General features: G+C 40.8%; 1 protein-coding gene across 2 annotated transcripts; it reads right to left on the minus strand.

Moving 5' to 3' along the window:
- RNF146 (ring finger protein 146) lies at window positions 1–23,481 on the minus strand. 2 transcript variants are annotated; one of them, XM_088443059.1, is made up of 3 exons: window positions 23,282–23,480; window positions 15,302–15,369; window positions 1–2,380 (listed from the first exon to the last, which is right to left on the minus strand). In XM_088443059.1, the coding sequence occupies exon 3, from the start codon at window positions 2,377–2,379 to the stop codon at window positions 1,327–1,329; it is 1,053 nt and encodes a 350-aa protein (XP_088299185.1). In that variant the 5' UTR covers window position 2,380; window positions 15,302–15,369; window positions 23,282–23,480; the 3' UTR covers window positions 1–1,326. The 2 variants fall into 2 exon arrangements, with proteins under 2 accessions (XP_088299185.1, XP_088299186.1); XM_088443060.1 differs by lacking the exon at window positions 15,302–15,369 and having other exon boundaries at window positions 23,282–23,481.
- Window positions 23,482–24,289: the final 808 nt, after the last annotated feature.

Below are 24,289 nucleotides of genomic sequence, written 5' to 3' on the forward strand. Positions count from 1 at the left end.
GGTAAAATGTAATCTTTATTAAATTACAAATCTTGTAACAAAAACAAGACAACTTGAAGGGGATACTTTCTAAATACAGACAAGACAGCAAAATTTAAGAAGAGAAAAAGGTGTAAAAATTGTCAAAACAATATTAGCTCTATACATATGCTGCTGGAAGGTTGATCTAATATGGAAGTCATTTGCTTATTAAACCACGTTACTTTAAACTTACAGCTACGTCATTAAATTACACATTTATTCAGCTCCTGGAATTTTAGGTTCCTTTCATCACATTCTTGCAGTCAAACTCATGCAGAGTTAATTGAAATACACTCGGGCTTCAGTGGGAAAATAACTTTGTTTTTAATGTAATTCTTCAGTGGAAAGCGAACTGTAATCATCACACAATGAGAACAGGTTAGGGGACATGCCAAGCTAGACAGTGACAAGGTGAACAGCTACAAAATTAGTTATAGGATTCTTTTTGAGTTAATATGAATTTAGCATTAAGTATTAACACATTTAATGGAATAGCAGCCTGTCAAGCCCAACCATTATTAATTTAGCATTGTGTGATGGATTTTTATTTTACATTTATAGAGTAGACTTATTCTTTAGAATAAAAAAAAAATATCACAAAGCAAAATGCACATGTACACACACAAACATATAAAAAGACAGAGTTGTAAGAGAAACGCCTCAAGCTTGCTGAATGGGCCTGCTGAACAATATGAAGACTGTATATTGGTGTCATCCCATACTAGGGGAGAAGGGGAGTGTGACGACAGTAGTAGTAGTAGGAATAAGAACAGAAATGTTTTTGCATATGAATGTACATTCATAAGACCAGTAAGCAAATGAGCAGGGAAATCTATGTTGAGTGGACTAAGTTACATTGGGATAACAATTAGGATAACTTCTGCTTCTAGTTTTTTAGTCCACATTCAGTTATCTGGCAATTCCATAATCACAAGTGTTTTTCCTTTTTCCAATTTCATAAGTGTCCCCTATTTTATGGTGGTGTATTACTAAACAGCAATAAAAAGAAGGAATATTCAATCTCATTGACTTAAATGAGTCAAGCCTTTTAATTTAGTGCCAATAAGAGAATATAATACGATGTTGCAGGTCAACTCAGCATTCAGACTATGCCAACTCAGTCTCCTCAGTTATCTATTTATAATTACACCTTCCAGCTTTAAACTGAAATAACTCAAGATATACTTCATGTTAGGGGATCATATTTTCACCATTTTTCAAACAAGTTATCCAAGTCTGAGCTCTATCCTAAAGCAGTGACATCTTACATGGCTCGTTAGAAGCACAGGAACCTCAATCAATCACTTACACTTCTGTAATTGTGCACTGTCCATCAGGTCTCCTGGACCTTACAATGGTACTTTGTGCACCGTTAGCTGCTGCAGCTGCCTGATCTGGTACTGCCGGCTGTATAGCCCCTATCACCGTGTGTCTCTGTTGAACAAGAAATGCATTCTGTTGCAGTGAAACAATTTCTTGGTTACTGCCGTCATCTGATTCAAGGTCATCTGCTATGGAATCAGGAGATGATACTCTGCCTCCAGGTTGTGGCAGTCCTTCCTCGCCTTCCCCTATGTTATTTCTATCTGTTGCAAGATCTCCAATCTGAAGTTGGGAAAATACATTGTCAAGTGGTGTACTCACATCTGAATGTGGAAGGGCAGGATTTGCAGTTTGGCTACCAAGGGCTGTGAGAGGTCTAACAGGTAAAACAGCAGTTGGTGGACCTGATGAAGCTCCAAGTGTTGCAATGTTGTCAGCACCATCTGCTGAGCTTTCACGTGCTGAATTTACATTAGCTGCATCACAGTCTAGTCGTAAACCAGCAACACCCTTTTTTGGTATATCTACAATATCTCTTTTCATCTTCCTACGTCGTCCATGCTCATTTCGTCTGTACTGCACCATGTTCTCCAAGTCAGCTACATAAAGAAAGCCAGCAATCAGCATCTCTGTATTCTTTTTGCCTTTTGTGAAGGCATCTTCAAGCTCTCTGCTTGTCCTCTCGTCATACTGCCACCAACCATTTCTTCCTTCATAGTACCAGGCATACTCCCCATTCCCGCGGCTAGCAGACTTCAGTTCCTCAGGGGAAAGCAAAGTGGGTTTGTCAAGGAAATCCTCAGGGATCTCTTGTCTACACAGGGCACATCTCCGTCCAAGCCATGAGGCTCCTTTCACACACAGGTAACAGAAAATGTGCTTGCAAGGAAGACTGACTGGGTGCACACAGGTTTGTAGGCATATAGCACATTCAGGGACTGCAAGGTTTGGTGTGCCATTGGAACAAGCCTCTCCTAACTTCTTATTTGTGGGCAACATGTTTGCAGTGTGGCTAACTTCACCACAACCAGCCATCCTATTAAGAGAACAAAAAAAAGGTTATTAGTTTTGGTATTAAAAATCACTACAGCTGAAATTACAAAAAAAAAAAAAAAAACAATACCTTAATGCATGCATATTCATTGTTTTACCCCATTTAAAATAGAACACTAGCACCACAGTCTGAGAAATATAACAACTTTATAATAAACAGATGCTTTTTTGACCTGGTAGAGAAGAATTCAGATCTTTTATTATAGCTATCATCTAAAAACAGCTAAATCTTCTTTTTTTTTTTTTTTTTTTTTAAATATACAAAGTGTTGAGTATAGAAATATGTTTGTTATGTATCACTACTATTCATCATTAATGTAATTGCAGAATATTTTCCTTTCTTGCATTATTAATTTCCTACATATATCAAATGAGGTTCATTATTGTGGAAATGCTTGTTTTAATGAACAAATTTGTCTCTTTATATCTTAAATAGAACTTCAAATATTTCTACAGTGAAAATGGTGACGTTATCTAGTAGTGGTCTAACCAATTATCAGTGTAAATTGGTACCAGTAGGTTATTTCGGGTCAGGTATGAAATGCAGACGGCCGGGAAGCCGTCTGACTAAATTCCAACGCCGCAAGTCCGAACGCTCGAAATCCCGACTGGGGCTGGTTAGTGCCCTAACTTTCCCCTCTCTAACCCTAACCTCCCCCCGTGGTGCCAAATCCTAACCTCCCCCCGGGGGTGCCTAAACTCTCCTCCCCTTAAACCTAACCCTCCCAGGGTGGTGCCTAACCCTAAGTCCCCTCCGGGGGTCCCTAAACCTAACCCTCCCCACCGCGGCTAAGCGCTAACACTGCTCAGCTTACCTTAGTTCGGGAAGCAGTCTGTCTAGATTTCGGCGTCAGGATTTTGACGCCTGTCTTTAGTCTCGTGTCTGAATTTCGACGCTGGGTTTTAGACAGACGGCCTCCCGGCCGTTGGCATTTTGACTGTGTGACAATTAATCACAAGAATAATCGCCAGAAATAATATTTTGTGAACTATGAAGTCCTTTAATTGAACTGTGTGTGTCTAGAAGGGCTGAGGTATTACCCCACCTCTTTTGAAGATAGGCATTCCAGGAAGAGGGTTGATAATGATCTATGTCCTGTGATTTGAGGAGTGTTATATAACTGTGTGTCCTTTAGTTCTATAGACTGTATAAACATGGTATGTCCATTGCTATTTGGTGTGCAGATCAGAAAGGGCTGGAATTAGCAAGTGAATGGTTTTCAGGTAACCAAATGATGTATATCCCTCACAGTGTGAGGCCATGTGTGACCAACTCTCCCTTTTTATGACCCCTGAAGTCAGTGTTTTAGATCATAATCCCAGAACCAGACCTCCTGTTACTTCAGTGCCCTACTTCAAAAGATTCAGGTTATGCTATAGAGGCTGAGATAAGGCTTCTGGTATTTACTATAGGTCTAGAAGGTGGAAGTTGAAGAGTGAGTTATATCATCACTTAACTTTAAAGCAGGGACCCTGCTAGTTTGGCCAGGTAACCCTGTATTGGAAATCTATTAATCTCAAACCCTGCTGACCTGATTGGGAGACCCTGTTAAGTATGAACAAAGAATTAGGGATGTATAAAAAGAGAATACCATCCAACATTCAATGTCCACTCCTTGGGGATCAGACAGTCAGGTCTGGGAGTGCATCAGGATATTCCTGTGGGTGAGATCCCCCACCCCATCAGCAGTGCTAAGAACTTTAGTGTAAGTTGTCTTAGGGACTTGGATTTATTTCTCTCTTTTATTTTGTAAGAGAATATTTGCATTATAATCTGTTTGTCATTTTGATTAATATTTTTGTAACTAAGCCTTGAAAATATTTTTTGGATTAAACACATTTAATCTAGCATATTCTCCGTGATTCTTATTGAACTTGCGTGCCTGGATAGGCCCATGCTACATATTTGTGTGTCATTTGAATGTGATTTATTATTAATCTGTTGGGAGATCGCAGACCTCCGGAGAACAGTCTGCGTGGTGGCAGAAGAACCGTGTATTTTGGTAAGTGACCGCGGTGCGCCGGCATCACAACCAGCTGATCCAGATTGTTGTATCTGCGAGTCAGCCTGGGTTCGTGACAGACTGTATCCCGGTTATTCCCTGTGTGTGTATTTTTAGTACTCCAAAAATTTTTTAGCTGAGCTAATTAACAGAAAGTGATTCCATATGTGCAATTGACAATATTTAAAGCATAACTTTTAATACAGTCTTGCTTAAAATACATGAGAAAAAAAAAAGAATTCTATAAATAACATTGAACTAAAAGTCAATCCCTCTTGGACAAAATCATAAGGGCATAAAAAAGGTATAATTCTTTTAAACATAAAATTTCTTTGTGGTTAGAATATTAATCTTACATACTCCTCAATAATTGAGATTGACCGGCAGGATTAGCGTATAATATTGCAAAATGGGACCCTCCTTCCCAATACTAAAGTATATTAACTCTCCTATGACAGCCTTTTAAAGATACATTTGCTAATGTTGAAATTGTTTGCATACAATGTATTCACAGTTCAATATATGCCCTAAATGCATCAATCACAGTAGCTACATCCTTTTCCACTTAGAACATGTAGTGAGTTTTAAATAATCATGCATATTGGAAAATATAACCAAACGGTCAATATTCAACAAAATTCTATACATCAATGATTATAAATAATCCAGTTAATTTTGGCTATGACAAAAAGATATAAAACCATAAATCTGTAACTATTTCCACATGTTCCATTTAAATCTTCAGAGATCCAATGAAAGTAAATGGACTCCCAGACTATTAACAAGTCTGCTGTTTTTTTAAATTTAACCATGAAAACCTCATACATTTTGCAGTCATTAAAATACCCTGTAGTTTGAAATCAAAGTATAAGGTTCATATATAAATAAGTTGTGTAGCCACCTAAAACACAAAACGTCAGCCTTAATATGCTTTAGTATTGGGAAGGAGGGTCCCATTTCGCAATATTATACGCCAATCCTGCTGGTTAAACTCAATTATTGTGGCGAACGCGTTTCACTACCACCTGGTAGCCTTTTCAAGGTAGTAGTGAAACGCGTTGGTGGTTCTTCCTATCAGGCACTCATCATTTGGACACTATTCAGGAACTGCATTGGAGTTTTCTCAACTTGGGACGCCATCCCTGGTTCCAGCATCAATCTTTCAGAGGTCTTTCCGTGCGTTGGATGTTCGCCGGTGTGATACCATCGCTAATTTTGGGACCCTCGTTTCATCTGGACATAAGCTGGTAAAATCTTTCCCATTGTTGGATTTACAACTATATCCCAAGTTACCTTGCGAGACATTACATCAGTGCCCATCCAGTATATTGCTGCAGCAATAGTGCCTATAGGATATTATGCATGCTTTATGAGGTTGTTATTTGGACCTCCATCTACTATCGCAGTGGATCCACAATATTACCACACAAAAATACATTTTGATATGTTTTTATTTCTATGATTGTATTGTTTTTATATTTATATTAAACTGCATCTATTATCAGCGCTGCATATTTTCTTTTCTATATTGTCAGACTCATAAGCTTGGCTTAATTTCAGTAGTGGTTATAAATTCATACAGCATTTAAAAAAAAAAAAAAAAAGGTACTGTAAACAACATAGTAAATGATGTTCAGAGATTTAGATTATATGCTACAGAATAAAATTCCATAATTCCTTAGTATGTAGCAAAATGCATGTTATAAAATAAAATTATGAAATTAAACAAAAACATTAAATATTTTTATTATTGACCTTGCAGATGGCCCAAGAAGAATGGTGTCCAAATCTGCATATAACAATAAACCAAACAGGACAATGCTTTTATTCTTCTTTGGTGTTTTAGGTGTAGAACCATGAGAGATATTGGCTTGTAAACTGTGGATTTGTATAGAAAGACAGAAGGAAACATTTTCGCTTTTATATAGTAGATCATAGAGATAGAAAAGAAAAAATAGTAGATAAGCTAAATCCTTTTCTAATTCCGCACCCGACCTGTAGAGGGCGAATGCTATGCAAAAACTGTGTTTTTTAATTAATTAAAAATGAACAGTAATTAATTTAGATTTCAAATTTTTTTAGTTGCCTCCGCCATGTTTTAATACGCTCGTATGTAAAATTTCATGATCTCGGCTTGTAAACTGTGGATTTGTATAGAAAGACAGAAGGACAAAATTTTGCTTTTATATAGTAGAATAACAAATAACATTAAGTTTATGCAAAGAGTCAATATTTGCAGTGTTTACCCTTCTATTTCAAGACCTCTCCAATTCGCCCTGGCATGCTGTCAATCAACTACGTTGCAAAAACAGATCTGCACATGCACAGATCTGCAAACATCGGATATATATTGGTTTACACTGGTAATTAGTTTAACCACTACTAGATGACATATTTATCACTGTAGAAATCTTTGAAGTGATACTGCAGGTAATAAAAGGACAGAGAAGCAGATGCAAAGCTGAACATACATCTAATTGCGGAGTATATTTTCACACTGTGCATGCTCTGGGCTAACAACTATAGAACTGCGTTATATCGGTGTTATCACATAGGCATGTCATCGAAACTGTGGGGTATGCAAAGTTGGACATAGTTGAAACCACACGTTACCAGGCACATCTATACTCTCAGTTTAGGGTACATGCAAGTGCGCACTTATGATTTTGGAGCAAAATACACCAGATTTACTTCCAGCCCTGCATCAGGTCCAGAATGTGTGTATTAATACAGGTAGATACACAAAGTGAATCCCCATTACATTTCATTTATAGTTATATTTGAAACGAATAATGAAAATATTCTGAAACCACAATAAATGATTAATAGTAGTGATAAAAATAAAAAATCACCCAAAATATTAAACACATACCTATAAACTCAACACTATGGGGGATAACTCAATTAGCTAGGAGTTGGCCAAAAACTGCTTAGCGCAGGTTAAAAACCACTTGCCGCAAAATGTTGCAATTCAATTAGAAATCTGTATTAAGTTAACAGGTCTCAAAAACGCATTTTAGCTCACACATCCACAGTAGGGGATAAGTAGGGAAAAAAATGTCAGGACACAGTACAGCACGCCTCAGAGACCCCAATGAATTATAATGTATTCAGAGTTTTTTTTAAATATTATATTTGGCCAATAAATACTTCAATTTTCAGGTGATTTTCTATATGTAATTATGTGGGACATGTTGCCGATGGGCATTACAAGTGTAAAGTGTTAGAACACATTCAAGAAAAAAGTTAATTTAAGATGGAGACAGGTATTGAAACAATTTTTTTGCTGTACCATATTTTCAATAGTAAACTTTAATGATTATATAATACCTACAAACAGATTCTCAGGGGGAGATTCAATTGTTTTGGGCGCCCACCACTGGGAGTCTATACGATTGGTAGCCCAATGGAGCAATTCAATTGTGATTTTAGGCCCGTTAAATACTAATGGGAGCCCGAACAAAGAAACAATTGATTTGCTGCGTCGGGTGCCTATTCGTAGAGACGCTCAGCATGGGGTGCGCAAAACAATTACCCCCAACTTTAATTTTACTTCTGAAAAAACTAGTGTGACTATTATAAAAGTATTTAATACCAATGGCTTCATTTTGAGAATTTTGTGAAAAAAAAAAATATACAGTCAGATGCATAAATATTGGGACATTGACATAATATTCATATTTTGGCTTCTATTCACCACCACAATGGCTTTGAAATGAAACAAACAAGATGTGCTTTATCTGCAGACTTTCAGATTTAATTTGAGGGTAATTACATCCAAATCAGGTGAACGGTGTAGGAATTACAACGGTTTCTATATGTGCCTCCCACTTTTTAAGGGGCCAAAAGTAATGGGACTATCAACTCAAAAGCTATTTCATGGACAGGTGTGGGCTATTCCCTCGTTATTTCATTATCAATTAAGCAGGTAAAAGGTCTGGAGTTGATTCTAGGTGTGACATTTGCATTTGGAATCAGTTGCTGTCAACTCTCAATATGAGATCCAAAGAGCTGTCACTATCAGTGAAGCAAGCCATCATTAGGCTGAAAAATCAAAACAAACCCATCAGAGAGATAGCAAAAACATTAGGTGTGGTCAAATCAACTGTCTGGAACAATCTTAAAAAGAAAGAACGCACCGAAGAGCTCAGCAACACCAAAAGACCCGGAAGACAACGGAAAACAACTGTGGTGGATGATAGAAGAATTATTTCCCTGGTGAAGAAAAACCCCTTCACAACAGTTGGCCAAATCAAGAACACTCTCCAAGAAGTAGGTGTATATATGTGTCAAAGTCAACAATCAAGAGAAGACTTCACAAGAGTGAATATAGAGGGTTCACCACAAGATGTAAACCATTGGTGAGCCTCAAAAACAGGAAGACCAGATTAGAGTTTGCCAAACAACATCTAAAAAAGCCATTACAGTTCTGGAACAACATCCTATGGACAGATGAGACAAAGATCAACTTGTACCAGAGTGATGGGAAGAGAAGAATATGGAGAAGTAAAGGAACTGCTCATGATCCAAAACATACCACCTCATCAGTGAAGCATGGTGGTGGTAGTGTCATGGCGTGGGCATGTATGGCTGCCAATGGAACTGGTTCCCTTGTATTTATTGATGATGTGACTGCTGACAAAAGCAGCAGAATGAATTCTGAAGTGCTTCGGGCAATATTATATGCTCATATTCCATGTCAAATGCTTCAGAACTCATTGGACGGCGCTTCACAATGCAGATGGACAATGACCCGAAGCATACTGCAAAGCAACCAAAGAGTTTTTTAAGGCTAAAGAGTGGAATGTTATGCAATGGCCAAGTCAATCCCCTGACCTGAATCCGATTGAGCATGCATTTCACTTGATGAAGACAAAACTGAAGGGAAAATGCCCCAAGAACAAGCAGGAACTGAAGACATTTGCAGTAGAGGCTAGCAGAGCATCACCAGGGATGAAACCCAGCATCTGGTGATGTCTATGTGTTCCAGACTTCAGGCTGTAATTGCCTGCAAAGGATTTGCAACAAAGTATTAAAAAGTGAAAGTTAGATTTAGGATGGTTTAGTTTGTCCCATTACTTTAGGCCCCTTAAAAAGTGGGAGGCACATATAGAAACCATTGTAATTCCTACACCGTTCACCTGATTTGGATGTAATTACCCTCAAATTAAATCTGAATGTCTGCAGTTAAAGCACGTCTTGTTTGTTTCATTTCAAAGCCATTGTGGTGGTGAATAGAGGCCAAAATATGAAAATTTTGTCAATGTCCCAAAATGTATGCACCTGACTGTATATCACATTTTTGCCTTGTGCATTTTTATTTCTTAACTTCACTTTTGAGAATATCTCCCAATGGCATTCCAAATCATCTACAATCAGCCAGAAAGCATAATTTCCGCAGAATATACAGGATCTGGACAATATTTTTCCTAGTCGTACAGAAAGGATTTGTACTGTTCTGAAACATGAAGATTATCAGGAACCTTTGGTGATCTTTGGATAAACTTGTCTCAGCCAATATTCCCTAAAATCTGTATAATCATATGCCTATATTGCTTTTACCCTTTATAAATCTATGTTTTGCAGCATTATTAAACACCCAAAGAGATAACGAAAGATTTACAGCAATTCTAACATAACATTCTGTATCTGGATGGCTATTTTAATCGACAAAACGCTTATTGGAAGGAAGAGAAGAAGTGCATGAGCACTTATCTTCACCAACCCTCTCCAGTTTAAAGCTGGACACATGTGCTACCCAGTGGAGTCACAAGGGGGGTGCGGGTCGCACCCATATGTCACCGGCTGAGGGGGTGACACCAAAGTGCCAACTCCCCCTCAGTGACAGGATCCGGGTGCTGCACTGTAGCATTACGTGCAGCACTCAGCTCCTGACATGGTGAGGTAGCCAGCACTGCACTCAGACTGGCCCCCGGGGCGCAGTCCCCGCACCTCCAGGACCTCCCAGAGAGACTAAATAGGAAAGGGGGTTCAGGCTGCATGACCACACCCCCTACCCGCAAGGCCACATCACACTACTCTACTGACCACACCGGGTGTCACCTAGTGGAGGGACACCACTGGTGTTACCCAATTTTAGCACATACAGTGGCTTGCAAAAGGTATTCAAATTAAAAAGTCAACATCAGAGATTTGTCTGTATTGCAAATTATATTTCTATTACAAACTGGTAGGCTCTGGGAGTAGATTTACAAACTCAATTATTTGTTGAAAATTATTTTGTTCAACCTGATGCTGTGAAGCTCCAAGTTTACATAGATGAAAGATATTGCCCTAATAATTGGCATATGAAAATGAAGTCCAAAAGAGCATTCTAAGAAAAGTCACATTTTATAGACATGTACAAGGAAAAGGCTATAAAATAATAATGAAGTGCTTGGATATCTCATTGAACACTGTTTGATCAATTGTGAGGAAATATAAGCTGTATCATACCACCCAGGCACTGCCTAGAGAGTTAAGTGGCTGAGACTAGAGTGAATGTGCACTAGTCAACCATATCAAGAGCACTGCATACAACTAGTCTGTATGGGAGGGTAGCTAGAAAGAAGCCATTACTGAAGAAAAACCTCATCAAAGCAGGTCTGTAGTCTACCAGCTAAAACGTGTGATAGGTGTTAGTGGTCAAATAAGACACAAATGGTGTTTTTTTACTCCAATTCAAAGCGCTATGTATAGCACAAACCAAAACACTACCAATTCCTCAACAAACACCATCCCAACAGTGAAATATGGGGGTCGCAGCACCATGTTGTTGGGGTACTGAAACTAACGCTTGGGAGAAGGGATCATTGTAATGCTGAAATGTGAACTAAGCACAAAGCTAAAGAAACACTGGTGTGGTTGAACAAAAAAAAAAGGGGAAGGAAGGATGAATGTACTACAAAAAGAAAAATTTAAGTCTATGGGGTAAATGTAATAGGCTGCGGCTTTTACACATCAGTGAGTCCTGTGCAAGACTGCCCAATGGTTTAAAGCAGCAGTCTTTAAGTAGGCACTTTAAACCATCAGGCAGTCTCGCCTGGGACTCATCCATGTCTCAAAGCCACAGTCTACTACAGTTAGGCACTGATCTCAATCCAATTGATAATCTGTGGCACTATTTGAAACTTGCAGTCCATAAGCGTAATCCAACCAACCTGAAGCAAATCTGCAAGGATCAATAGGCAAAAATCATTCCCAGTGTAAAGCTGGATACACACTGTGCAATAATCAGGCCGATCAGCAATAATCGACTGTCCGGTCCAATTATTGCACAGTGTGTATGCAGTAACCACAGTCAATTATCACAGTCAAAAGGCAGCCGAATCTGCAAATCTGATCTGGCTTGCTGCACAACATTCTTCAAAACAATGAGAAGATTTCAATAACATTGTTAAGGTGTGTACCGAGGGGGGACGATCTATGCTTTTTGTGAGGTCGGTACGGATCTATGGCACTTGACAGGTCTGTTGCAGAAATTAGCAAGCAGGATTCACCATGCTTGTTGGCTGACTGAGGTTCCCAGAGCTGACCCTGTGCCTCTTCTCTAGCTGCATCCTGAGCATAGAGGATAACAAGGAGCATGACAGGTCCTCCTTGTCCATGGGCGCAAGAGGTTCCTCTTAGATTCTGAGGAAGCCGCTGAGTAACCAAAAGAGTCGGAGAAACTAGTTAATCACTATGCTGATGTGGAGAGAAATCTAAGCAGGAGAAGGTGTGTTGTTTTTGGTGATCCCCTGTGTGTCCAGGACTATTGTCACAATTGGTGTCTGCGAGTTACCTGTCTCAGGTGGTGATCGGGTTTCAACGGAGGCCGGCATGACTGGAATCACAGATAATGTAGATAGCTCTATTTACAAGACTTGTGTAGCAGTGAAAACTGCCTTTGATGATAAATGACAGGAACTGGAGGGACCGGCAGGAAGACTTGTTGAATTGAACTGATAAACTAAGAACTTGACTCTGGACTGGAACAACGTGGACTGAACTGATGAGTTTGGAACTTGACTCTGGACTGGAATGTGACAATGGCTGAAGTGAAGTCAGGTAATGCTGAGATGAGGGCTAAACAGGGTAATTTGAAATTTCTATGACAAAGGCTGGAACTCAGGTGCAGGCTGGATTGGATAATAGGGAATAACAGGTTTCAGAAAGGAATGGGTAGGTTTGGGAATTTTAGGTTCAGGGAGGGAGTAGGTAGGTAAAAGGGGCAGGAGTTGATCCACAGCAGGAAGCAAGGCAGGGTGACACGATGCAGGTTTACAGAGTGCCAGGGACCAACCAAGAGTAGGACTAGCAGCAGAGCACAGGCCAGGTATTGCTGTAACAGGACGACTGGATGCCAGGTATTACTGTAGCAGGTTTTCGGGATGCACCAGGGGTTGCTGTCAGCAGATTTACTGGATTGCCAGGTTTAGCTGTAGCAGGTTTTCTGGAAGCACCGAGGGATGCTGCCAGCAGATTTACTGGATTGCCAGGTACAGCTGTAACAGGTTTTCTGGATTGCACCAGGGGTTGCTGTAGCAGGTTTCAGGGATATAGTTGAATGCAGAAACAGCATGAACCATACACCACGGGAAGACGAGATGTTCAGGCCCAGAATGCTATCAGGGGAGGATATATATACCCTGGGTCTGGCAGCAATTGGTGGATACGGACAGGTGGTGTGGCAGTAGCATTCTGAGTGGTGGAAGGCACAACATGCAGAGGGAGTATTCATCTCTGCAGCTCTGAGAATCAGAACCACACCTGCGATTCCAATCAGGGCTAGCAGTGCTCACAGACAGATGAGAGACCAGGTGCAATAATCAGAGCAAATTACACACACAGATCCATGGGGCAGCTGACAGGGGTAAGTTTCAAGGCAAAAAGGTGACAACTATTGTACATCCAACTATCCATTACTAAGTCTCTGGATGTGATGGATACACAAAGTTGGCCGATATATAGCCAATTCCTCTGCTGTCTGAGTGGGGGCTCTTTACATATATATTGCACACCGCATCATCGTGATTCAGAATCTGCTAGACAGCAGGCTGGTTAGATGATCAGCATATTCTGATATAGCAAATGTTTCTGGGATCACGTAAGACTTATACCTTTGGACGCCATTTGCTATACATATATTTCTGCATGCATGCTTTTTTAATTTACTTATTCTGGGAAGTATCAACAAATCAATCTTTTTGGCACACCTGCTGAAATTACTCTCCATGAACTGTTATCCCCAACACTAATGGGGTTGAATTTATTTGTATGATCTGGATTCCTAATTATGGCATACGCAAGTTAGATGTCCTAAGAAAGAACATCTTCAGTTATTCATTTTTCTTTTTTCTGTGCTTTTCCACGTATATACATTTTTTATTTTTTCTGGACAGTACATATATGACAACACTCTCAAAATCTAGGCTGCCATCGGTATAGTTAATAAACGCCATTAAGAATCAAGTGTTTAAGTAGGATGACTGTTTAGTCTTAGGCAGATTTGTATTTTTAAAGAGATAGATAGATAGATAGATAGATAGATAGATAGATAGATAGATAGATTTATTTTTTGGATAGTGTGTATTGTGTTAGCCTTACGTATGGTGATTTTTTTTTACAGTTTATATTAATTGTTTTTCCTATTTATATACTTAATATATAAAATATATATATTTTTTCTCTTTTTTTCCTGTTTATTTTGATGTATTTTAATAAATTTTTATATTGACTAGCACCTGTTATATATATTTTTTGGTTGTGTCCTCTTTCTGACACTTTGTTGAGCTGCAATGAAGCACTGGCTTCGGAATAGATTTGACAAACAATCCATGATTTTGAGAAATGAAACGATCTTTAGGACAGAAGAAAGATAATTCAGTAGTGTGTACATTGGAAATCAGATGTGATCAAGATCGTTTAATTTCTCAGAAAATATAATTGGTCTTACAAACCTTGTAGGAACTTACCCCAACAGGGAAATGATACTGGGGAGTAATGCTAAACACCACATCCACAGGGTGGTGCTAGACACCCCTAGGTGCATATTTTTTCCACTAAAATAGAGGTTATCAACTTAATAAAATGATTAAAAGACCCGGCAATTCCTGATAAGTGGTTAAGAACCAACTGGTTTGCAATACAAATACTGTCTGGAACAATCTGTGTCATTTGTAATACAGATAATCCTTTTAGGGGTTGTGTACTTTTGCAAGCAGCTGTACATGGGTGACCAAATTGGATAAGATCCAATCATTTCTCAAATACTCCCTTTCATACCAAAATGCCAGGTCCGACCTGGGTTTTTGAACACTGTTTCAACCTGTGTCACAAGTGGGTTAGACCCCTTTCACACTGCACCTTGGACCAAGCTATTCCTGGGTAGATCCCATTCACAATGAAAGCGTGTCAGCCCTGCAAAACGAGTGTCATTACAAACGTACGTTTTTCAGGCTCACAAAGATGGTCATAAAAAGTGCGTTGTAACTTCTCCACAGCTGGCAATCAGCTCATTTTAGGCATCACACGGGTTGCGTTTTTCACACCGCACCGTTACACGGGTCCGACCCTGGTAGCGACCAGGGCCGGATTCCCAGGACACACAACCCAGAATGACCCTTTGACACCAAGCCCCGGCAATAATCCAGGTTATAAATTTGGTATTAAGGGGTAACTGAAGCATGTTAGAAACTAGATAGTGGTCATCTCCCTAATGCATAAACCAACATTGTAAATTAGTCATAATCATAGTTTAGGGGCAGATATTATGCACTTGCCTTGTATTAATACAATATAACCAATAAAAAAAAAAGCTCTTTTTCTTTTTATTTAACATCTGTTACCTATGCTACTTTTTTAAACAAGCTAATTGGTATAGAAAATGGACTTGATCACATTATACTTTTACTCCTTACCTCTACATGGAGCTTCTGGGTATTCCTTTGTTTATATGCATTCTTTATCCCAGTTGTTTGTACTTCAACTATAGTTGTGAACACCCAAGGGAAAGAAAAAGAAGAAAGCTTTGGAACAACATTCTGAAACCCATGTTTTAGATCAACTTATCTTCCTAATATACACACTGCATATGTAATTAATCCAGATGGAAACTGTGATAAAATCAGTTCTTGTTTTAGGGGCATATGTATCAAAGCTTGAAGTGAGATAAAATTGTGAAATATAGATCACTAACCAATCAGCTCCAAACTATCATTTCTTAAACACAGCCTGCAAAATGTAAGTTAGAAGCTGATTGGTTGGTGATGTATCTCTCACATTGTTATCTCACATCAAGCTTTGATACATATGCCCCATAGAGCGCATAATTTTCTTTTAAGAATTTTAGAGCACAGTGATCTTTGTGATGCAATTTTTTACCTATTTTCTTCATATACTAAAAACCTCAAGGGGCCAATTCAATCAGTTTCAGGTTCCGTGCCCTGTGCTCGCGGGTTAACATTATGCACATTTTGCAAGATATCTTCATTAGGCAAGCTTCAAATCCCCTAGTAACACAATTAGAAATGTCAAGTCGCATATGTTTTGCATTGTCAATGCAGTATTCGACGTATGTAAAGTACATGAAAGAGTAGGGAATCATCCCGATACCCCAAAAAATGGACAGTGTAGAATGACCATAAGCAAAGTATTGCAGGCACTTATATGGTCTCAAATGTTTGATTTTTGCAAGTTTTATAAAATGATGGGAAATGATAGCCAGCAAGTGTATTTCAGCAAATATGAGTATTTTGGGGTACATTATAGTGTCTTCATAGTGACATTTAAGCGTATCATCATTTAACCCATTTTCCATTAGAAGTGGTGGCCCAGGGGTACTGCACTGTGCTCAGACATTATTTCCTTAAAATAAGGATTGCTCCCTACTTTTCACCTAGTCTGAAGCTGCAAAGTGAAATCCACATTTACTTAACATGGATTTTTAATGGAAAGCAAAAGTGTCACGGCAGTGTGTTTTTAAGCAATTTTTGACCAATTTGCAGCTAATTGAATCGGCTCCCAAGTACGTTTTATTCAGATTGTGCCACATATGCAAATGTTTATAAATATAACAGTTCTTGATTAAAACGAATAATATAATTGCATGTGTGGGTATTTTTAAGATGCCTATGCCGGGATGGTCAAATAATCTAGAAAATTAGTGCTGGAGAATAACTTTTGGTTGTACTTTCTACCGAGGACAATGGATGATCATTCTCTCTGGTTCCTTAAACCATTTTATAGACTAGATTAAGCCAACAGACTTCTTTTTCGTTGTACATTATTAGTGTTAATTCTAGGTCTGGTGCTGGGCAGGGCACCGGATCGTAAAAAGGGCACATGCTGGGCTGCCCCCTAGCTCTTCCCTTACTGTGAATAGAAGCCATGTGCACGGCATTTATTCATTGACAGTAACTGCTGCACCGCAATCCCCCAGCCCAGCCCCCCCCCCCCCCCATCCGTGGGACAATGCAGCCTGTGGGTGGGGACAGCACACAGCAGGCTGTTTCAGCAGGGCACTGGCAGGGTGCATTTTGCAGTTTTAAAATCGAGCAGGGTGTGTCGCCCTGCTAAAACAGCCTAGTGGGAAGACTAGTTACTTTAACCACCATTGGCCAACATGAACACAGTTTATTTTATTTTTACCAATATAACCTGTCTAGCCTATATGCCATAAATGAAGCAATAAGTGTAAGCTCTAATTAAACAGGATTCTGACACAAATATAACTTGGGGCCTGATTCATTACGGATCGCTATTGCGATAGCAGCTGTGAATACGCACGTAGTTCCACTGCGAAAATATGCTAACGAATGTTATCGCAATGCCGTCACAGCCTAACATAAGGACACCCACTTCACTTTACACACATCATTAACACTTTACAAGTCTGTGAAAACATCGAATACCATCGGAACCTCACACACACTTGCACAAGGTCTGACCTTACTCAGAAATTGCTAACTTCATTGCACGCAGTGAAAGCCCAAGCTGCATATGGCATCGCAGTGGCTAATTTATGCACGCCCCTGTAATGGCGTTTAGACGCACTGGCACGTCTGCATTTCGCTGACCATCCCCAAACGCTCACTTCCCGTCAATCACTCTGTGGGCGGTATTCAATTGTTTCTATCCCCTTCGCGCCCGACGGATCTATTAAATTGTTGCTCCTGTCAGGTGCAATCAGCTGCCGGTGTACCATTTCAGCTCGGACCCGGGGCGAAAAGTGACCCATTTAGGCTGCCCAAAACGGCACTTTACGTGATCGCGCCCAGCACTTTGGTTGGGCGAGATCGGACGCTCTAAAACTGGGGTCGTCAAACTTGGCCCTCCAGCTGCTGTGGAACTACACATCCCAGCATGCACTGCCACCTTTTTGATATAACAGCATGCTAAAACTATGTGCAGTGAATGCTGGGATGTGTAGTTCCACAGCATCTGGAGGGCCAAGTTTGAAGACCCCTGCTCTAAAATAATTGAATACCGCCCTGAGATGGGTCTGCGTGGACTCTGCGATCTCAGTCCGATCGCAGTAGAGCCTTCGCGCAATGCAATGCATACGCAGAATGCAACAATCGGCCGTCTGTGTGTGTAATCGCAGTTGCGATAGTTAATGAAACAGGCACTTTATCTGCTAATCTGAAATGACTTAATTTTGGGGTTGATTCAGAGTTGAACACAAATCAGCCATAATTGCTCCACATTGCATGCACAGAGCGAAATACTGGAGCGTTGCGCACATCTCTGTGACTGCCCCTATCTGTAATGGAGCATACATACAGTCAGATGTGTCAGATGAACGATTTGACCAACGATTTGAACTACGAAGGATTTTTGACTGCATTAAAATAACTGAAATCGTCAAAAACTGACTGCAAACACATCAGATGTTAGATATCGTTATCTGAACATCGGGAACGCGCATCGTTCATACACGTCAGATATGTCAGATTTTCCTTCAGACATGAAGGATTTTTTAAATTGTTATCGTTCAGATCTGAAGAAAAATCTGACCGTGTGTATGCACCATAAGTTTAGTTTCATAGCATCATTATCAGTACACACATGCACCAGCTCTATACTTAGTGTTCATTTTAGCACCCTGCACCTGTCACAACCCATGCAGTTCCTCTTTCCTGCCTGGGGTGTGGCTCTCTGATCTGGTGCTTCTAGCATGCTCAGCTGATGCAACAAATTGCTGAGATACAGACCAGAGTGCTAGAAGCACCAGAGCAGAGACACCTCAGGCAGGGAAGAGGAACTGCACAGGTTGTGACAGGTGCAAGGTGCTGGAATGAACACTAAACCTGGTGTGTGTGCTCCAAACTATGCATAGCCCACACTTCCATTGACACACACTGTGAACTTTGCCTAAATGGGAATGCCCAATTACAGTCCAGTTACGTCCCCTCAGTTGCAAACGGAAAGATGTTCTGGTTGCATACAACTCTACAATGCCCTAATTGCATACACTTGGTTACAGAACATATGTAGAGCAAAAAACATACAAGATACATTCTGCAAATGGACTTTCGGTCAATTCAACATCAGTCCCTTTATTTTAAAGCTAATGAACCCTATTATCAAAACATTTGCAAAACAGTCCAGGACAATGCTAAAAACAATGGTCAGTGTCGCTACACTAATAAAACTTGAATACAAACATGTACAATAGTTTATAAAGTTCAAGTAAAAATCTCTAGAACATACAGGTGTCATTACAAATATTTAATAAATTGTACTTATTCAAATATTGGGCAGAAAAAGTTGCATACTACCAAATCACCTAGACATATACAAAACAAAATCAGGTCATTATTCAGCAGACAACAGTGCAAGTGTCTGAAAATAATAATCAATACAAAGGGGGTTCCCAAAAACAACTTACGAAGAGTACGCATATAATAATCAGAGCGGTAACTAGGGGTCTACAAGTGGTACCGTCGCACAGAGTAATGTGGGTGGCACAGGCACTGCACAACGGCCCTTGCCTCTATCTAGCAGGGTGCCGCTGCCAGTATCGCTCTCCAGATAAGCACTCTGCAGTCTGTACAACCGCTCAGAGAGTCCTCAGGAAGCTCCGGGCAGTGCTGCACTTCCTGGTGCTGGCAGCCCTGCATCCTTTACACAACGTCATGTGCTCAGGGGGGTGGTGGCAGCACAGGGCGCACTGCCCTGTTACACTGCTTATATTGTGCAGATTCTTTAATATTGGTCATAACATATTACTAACACAATAAAAACCAATTTATATTGTGACATAACTGGGTGGCACAAAAAACAAAACCACTAAGGACAGATTACATATTTCAATCAAAACTTGTGAGCAATCCACTTTTTAGTAATACATACAGCATTTAGAAATTCAGCGGGGGCCCCAGGGTTAGTTTCTTGACTGCAAGCAGGTTGGAGTGGGTGTAGATGGAAGATGTGCAGTGAATGTGGCCCACAAGTAGATGCTTGTGGCACTTGTCAAATAAGGTGTTATGATAGCGTTCACAGCCCATCTCATGTAAGACTTGAATTTACCCAGCAGTCAGTCTTCCTAGTGTATAGTAAAGAAAAGTGGATAGAGAGCACTGAGCGCAGGTGTCAGCAGCAGGTATAGAAATCAACTTAGCACGTCATATCCTGCACCAGGTGTTGAGACCTTTAAAATGCTGCCTGATGTCCCCCCATTTCGACCCCCGTTCTGGGGTCTTTTTCAAGTTAAGATCCAAAAGCTTTTTTTATATTCATTATTTGTTTACCTATTAAAACTGTACTTTACTATATATTTCCTCTTCTCTCGTTTCTTTGGACCAGTCTTCCTAGTGACCAATATGCTATCAACTATGCTTACAATTTGCCAGATGGTGGAGACAGTAGATAATTACTATATTAGAGGGGGTTGGGTATAAAATACAGACTGCTTAAAAGCCGCCGGTTCAAATCCAGACACTGAATGCCCGACAGCAGAAAAGCCCAACGCTGGCTGGTAAGTATAATTAACCCTCTCTCCCCCCCCCCCCCACCCCTCCCTTGGGGGTGCCTAACCCTAAAGCTGGGTACTCGCCTAAAGATTTTCTGTCCAACCATCCAACTAGTTGATTGGTTGGAATGAAAATCTGGTAACGTATGGGAGTAAGTGATGATCAGTAATTTGCTCCTAAATGCCAGAAAACAGATGAAAATGGTTGTTAGACAAGTTTGTTAAATGTTTGATCTAAACAATTTGTTCAAACAACAGTTTTGTCCATTCTCCGGCGTTTGGGAGCAAATTGCTGATTGTCATTTGCTTTCATACCTTACCAGACTTTCATTCCAACCAATCAACTAGTTGGCTGGTTGGAGAGAAAATCTTTAGGTGTGTACCCACTTTCAGACTCTGGGGGTGGTGCCTAACCCTAAGTCCCCCCCCCCCCCTGTGGTGCCTAACCCCTCTCCCCGCACCCTAAACCTAACCCTCCCAGGGGGTGCCTAACCCTAACCCTCCCGGGGGAGTGCCTGACCCTAAGTCCCCTGGGGGTGCCTAAACCTAAGCCCCCCCCCCCATGGCTATCAGCTACCGACGCCCAGCTTACCTACGTTCGGTGTGCCGGGCGACGGGATTTCTGGCATGGGGCTAATGATAGTCGTCGGTATTTAGACGCCTATCTTTAGTCCCATGCCGGGCTTTCAGTGTCAGGATTCTGGCGATCAGCATTCCAGCCGCCGGCATCCTGACTACATCCCATTAGAGCGGTTCCTTTTCATTCACAGGAAAGGGCTTGGGAGTGTTTCTCCATTTTTACAATGCTATATCTTCTTGGATTTTTTTTTTTTTAGATCTATTTAATTCTCCATGGGTGTTTAGCTTTATTGATTTATAGATAAAATTACTAGTTCCTCAATTCTACTTTAAAGAAACACTACATCTAAAACACAAAACATCTAATGCAGAGTGAGTACTACGCCAGTCACAATAATTTTGCAGGCGTATGAAGACTTGCACATCATTCCCATACAAGACTATGGGACAAGAAATTTCAGTGGCACATGGGTTAAACCAGTGCTTAACAAATACCTGTTCGCTAAGGCAACTAAGGTTTTAATCCTGGCAATTGGATTACACCACCATGATCACCTGAGGAAGCAGATGAAACTAGCAACGAGAGGTTATTTTTTTTCTAACTTACAAGACTCCACACTACGGGCCATATTCAATTAGAGGCGAAAAGCCTTTTTCGCCTGTTTTTTTTGAGCAAATTTCGCCAAATTCAATTCCAGACTTCTTGGGGGTCCCCAAGTATGGGTCAGGTGTTTTGGGGATTGCAGGTGCATGCAGTAGGTGGATTTTTTCATGTTTTTAAAAAGTTCACTTTAGAGACATAAAAACATGCTAGCACCCATTTTCAAGTACCCCAAATTTGACAGGAATACTTGTTTTCACCAAAAAAATACCGCTTTATGCCATTCTTCACCACTTTTACAAAGACGCTGATGGCAAGCAATTTACATAACTTAAGTACCCAAAATAGTCTTATTAGGGCTATTAGTACACATCTACATTGATTTCCTATGTTAGTGTGTCTTTTTCTGGGGTACAGACTGATTTCCCCAATTCTTTCAGTACTTTTCGCCTGTTCCGCATTCGGCCTATTTCCGTTTTCGCCTGTTTTGCAATTGAATTAGGCGAAAAGCGGGGACGACAACGGAATAAATTTGCCTCTGAAACAGGCGAATGAAGCGAAAAGTTAGACAGCTGAAAACTTTGCCTCTAATTGAATTCCCCTCCATATGACTATCGTATGTAGCGATAGCCATGCTGAATGAGGACCCATCCCCATTCCTGGGAGGGAGAATATTGTGCTGTCATGACGCTGTGTGCAGATTTCAAAAGTCCCACTGTGGAGAACTAAACACGATCTCCAGCCCTTCTTAAGCTGCTCATCCACTAGGCGATTAAACCTAGCGATAGAGTGATTACGACGGTCGTTATCGCTCCATCACTTGGTAATCGCCCGCAAAAAGTTAAAAACGACCAGCGATGCACGTGCCCGCTGGTCGTTTTTAGCATCAATCATCGCCCGAACATGACAGTCAACCAGACGACTGCCGTCAGGTTGCCATGTTCGGGGATGAATAATCTGCAAACACTGAACGTCTGAACGCTCAGTGTATGCACTTCACCCCGCGGGAGACGACGGCATCGTAATCGTGCCGTCGCCCCCCGCATCGTTAAGTGGATGGGCAGCATTACCTAATTCCTGCGACTACAGTCTACAGAGATTGGGAGAGATCCTGTTGCCAGACCGATCATGCTGCAAGGATATCACTTATAGCCGCTGGTGAGTATTTGGCTTCATTTTTACATTTTCCCCTATGATAATTACATTACTTATATGTGGCATATTATGTATTGGGGTAATGCTGTGGGGAATATGAATTGGGGTCACCACTGTGGGGCATGCTATGAATAAGGAGATGGGGAATATGTGTTGGTCAATTCAAGTTTTCATATATTTTGGCTGGGGACGATGGTCTAGCTCCTAAACTTTATACTGGTTCCTCAAAACATTGGTGACACCTGGGTTAAACTGGCTTGTCCCTAAATGGGGTAAAAAGGCTTAATAAATAGACCTCGTAACATAAGAAAAATAACCTATGTGCAAGGTTACAATTTATATCTATAACTGCCCATCACCAACAGTACAACGGGAGCAGTACAGCATCTACATTGCGGATACTACATTCTTCTCCCTATGTATGAGCATAATGTACACACTGTGGGTGATGACCGAGTAGTGGGAGTCCGAGGGGTGGGGTCACTAATGAGAACAACAATGACGCACTCACAGCGCCTCACACTCATCTGCATTACAGCGAGGTGGCGACCGGCGTCAGCTATGCGGTAATGAGTGCAGATACTGACATACCTCCCCGGGGCACCGTGCGGACCGGCGCTGTCTGCTGCTGGAATTCGTCCTGACTAGTGACGGAGCAGCGCCCTGGAAGTAGATCAGCTAACGCCCGCTTCCCCTTCCGCGTCTCGGCCAGCCCCACAGCCAACCGACGAGCCCTGTGCTCTCAGCCTATACCCGCTAGGCTCTAATGTGCGTCCAGTCTGCTGCTGCGTGCTATGAAAGCCCGGCTGGGATTAGTGGCCGTGTTGTCATAGCTATGTGTGTGGCTCCTTATGCTTAGCTCCTCCTACTTGCAATGAATAGAAGACCAGGAGACAGTCAGAATGAAGAATCCACAAATAATTACAGCCAGGTCATAGATACATTTTATCAAGAGTACAATTACATATGTTTCATGATATTGATTCTACGTTTCAGTATATTCAGAATGACTAACATCTTGTTATATTAATACAACATTCTGCAAAGTCCAAATAACCGATGCAGCGTTTGTCGCAAAACAGGCGTATAAAACTGCAGGCAACAATAGTTTATTTATTATTTATTTATTAACAGTTTCTTATATAGCGCAGCATATTCCGTTGCGCTTTACAATTGGAAACATTTATAGAACAAAACTGGGTAATAACAGCCAGATATATAGGTAGGAAGGCCCTGCTCGCAAGCTTACAATCTATAGGCCTACAGAGACCAAAGTGCATTCTAGTAGGTAACTATGTTTATGTCTGGCATATACAACACACGTTACACAGACTACATCCCCCAACCGTCCTCATTTCCGCAGGACAGGTCCTGTTTGAGGGCTGTGTTAATGGGTGCCACATGCACCTGCCACTGGTGTGTGTAGCTTAGAAGGGGTATGGTTTTTTTGTCATTTTAATTTTTTTTACAAAAAAGTAGGAAGACAGTCGTAATAATTTAGGCTGTGTACTTTGGGCCTGATTCAGAGATGTATACGTCTGAGATGCACATGTGCAGAGTTGGTCCTGCGTGTTCACTCACAGACCCACCTTAGCAGCA

The sequence above is a fragment of the Taudactylus pleione genome, unplaced genomic scaffold (assembly GCF_031769625.1).
Source record: "Taudactylus pleione unplaced genomic scaffold, aTauple2 ptg000326l, whole genome shotgun sequence".
Classification (NCBI taxonomy): Eukaryota; Metazoa; Chordata; class Amphibia; order Anura; family Myobatrachidae; genus Taudactylus; species Taudactylus pleione.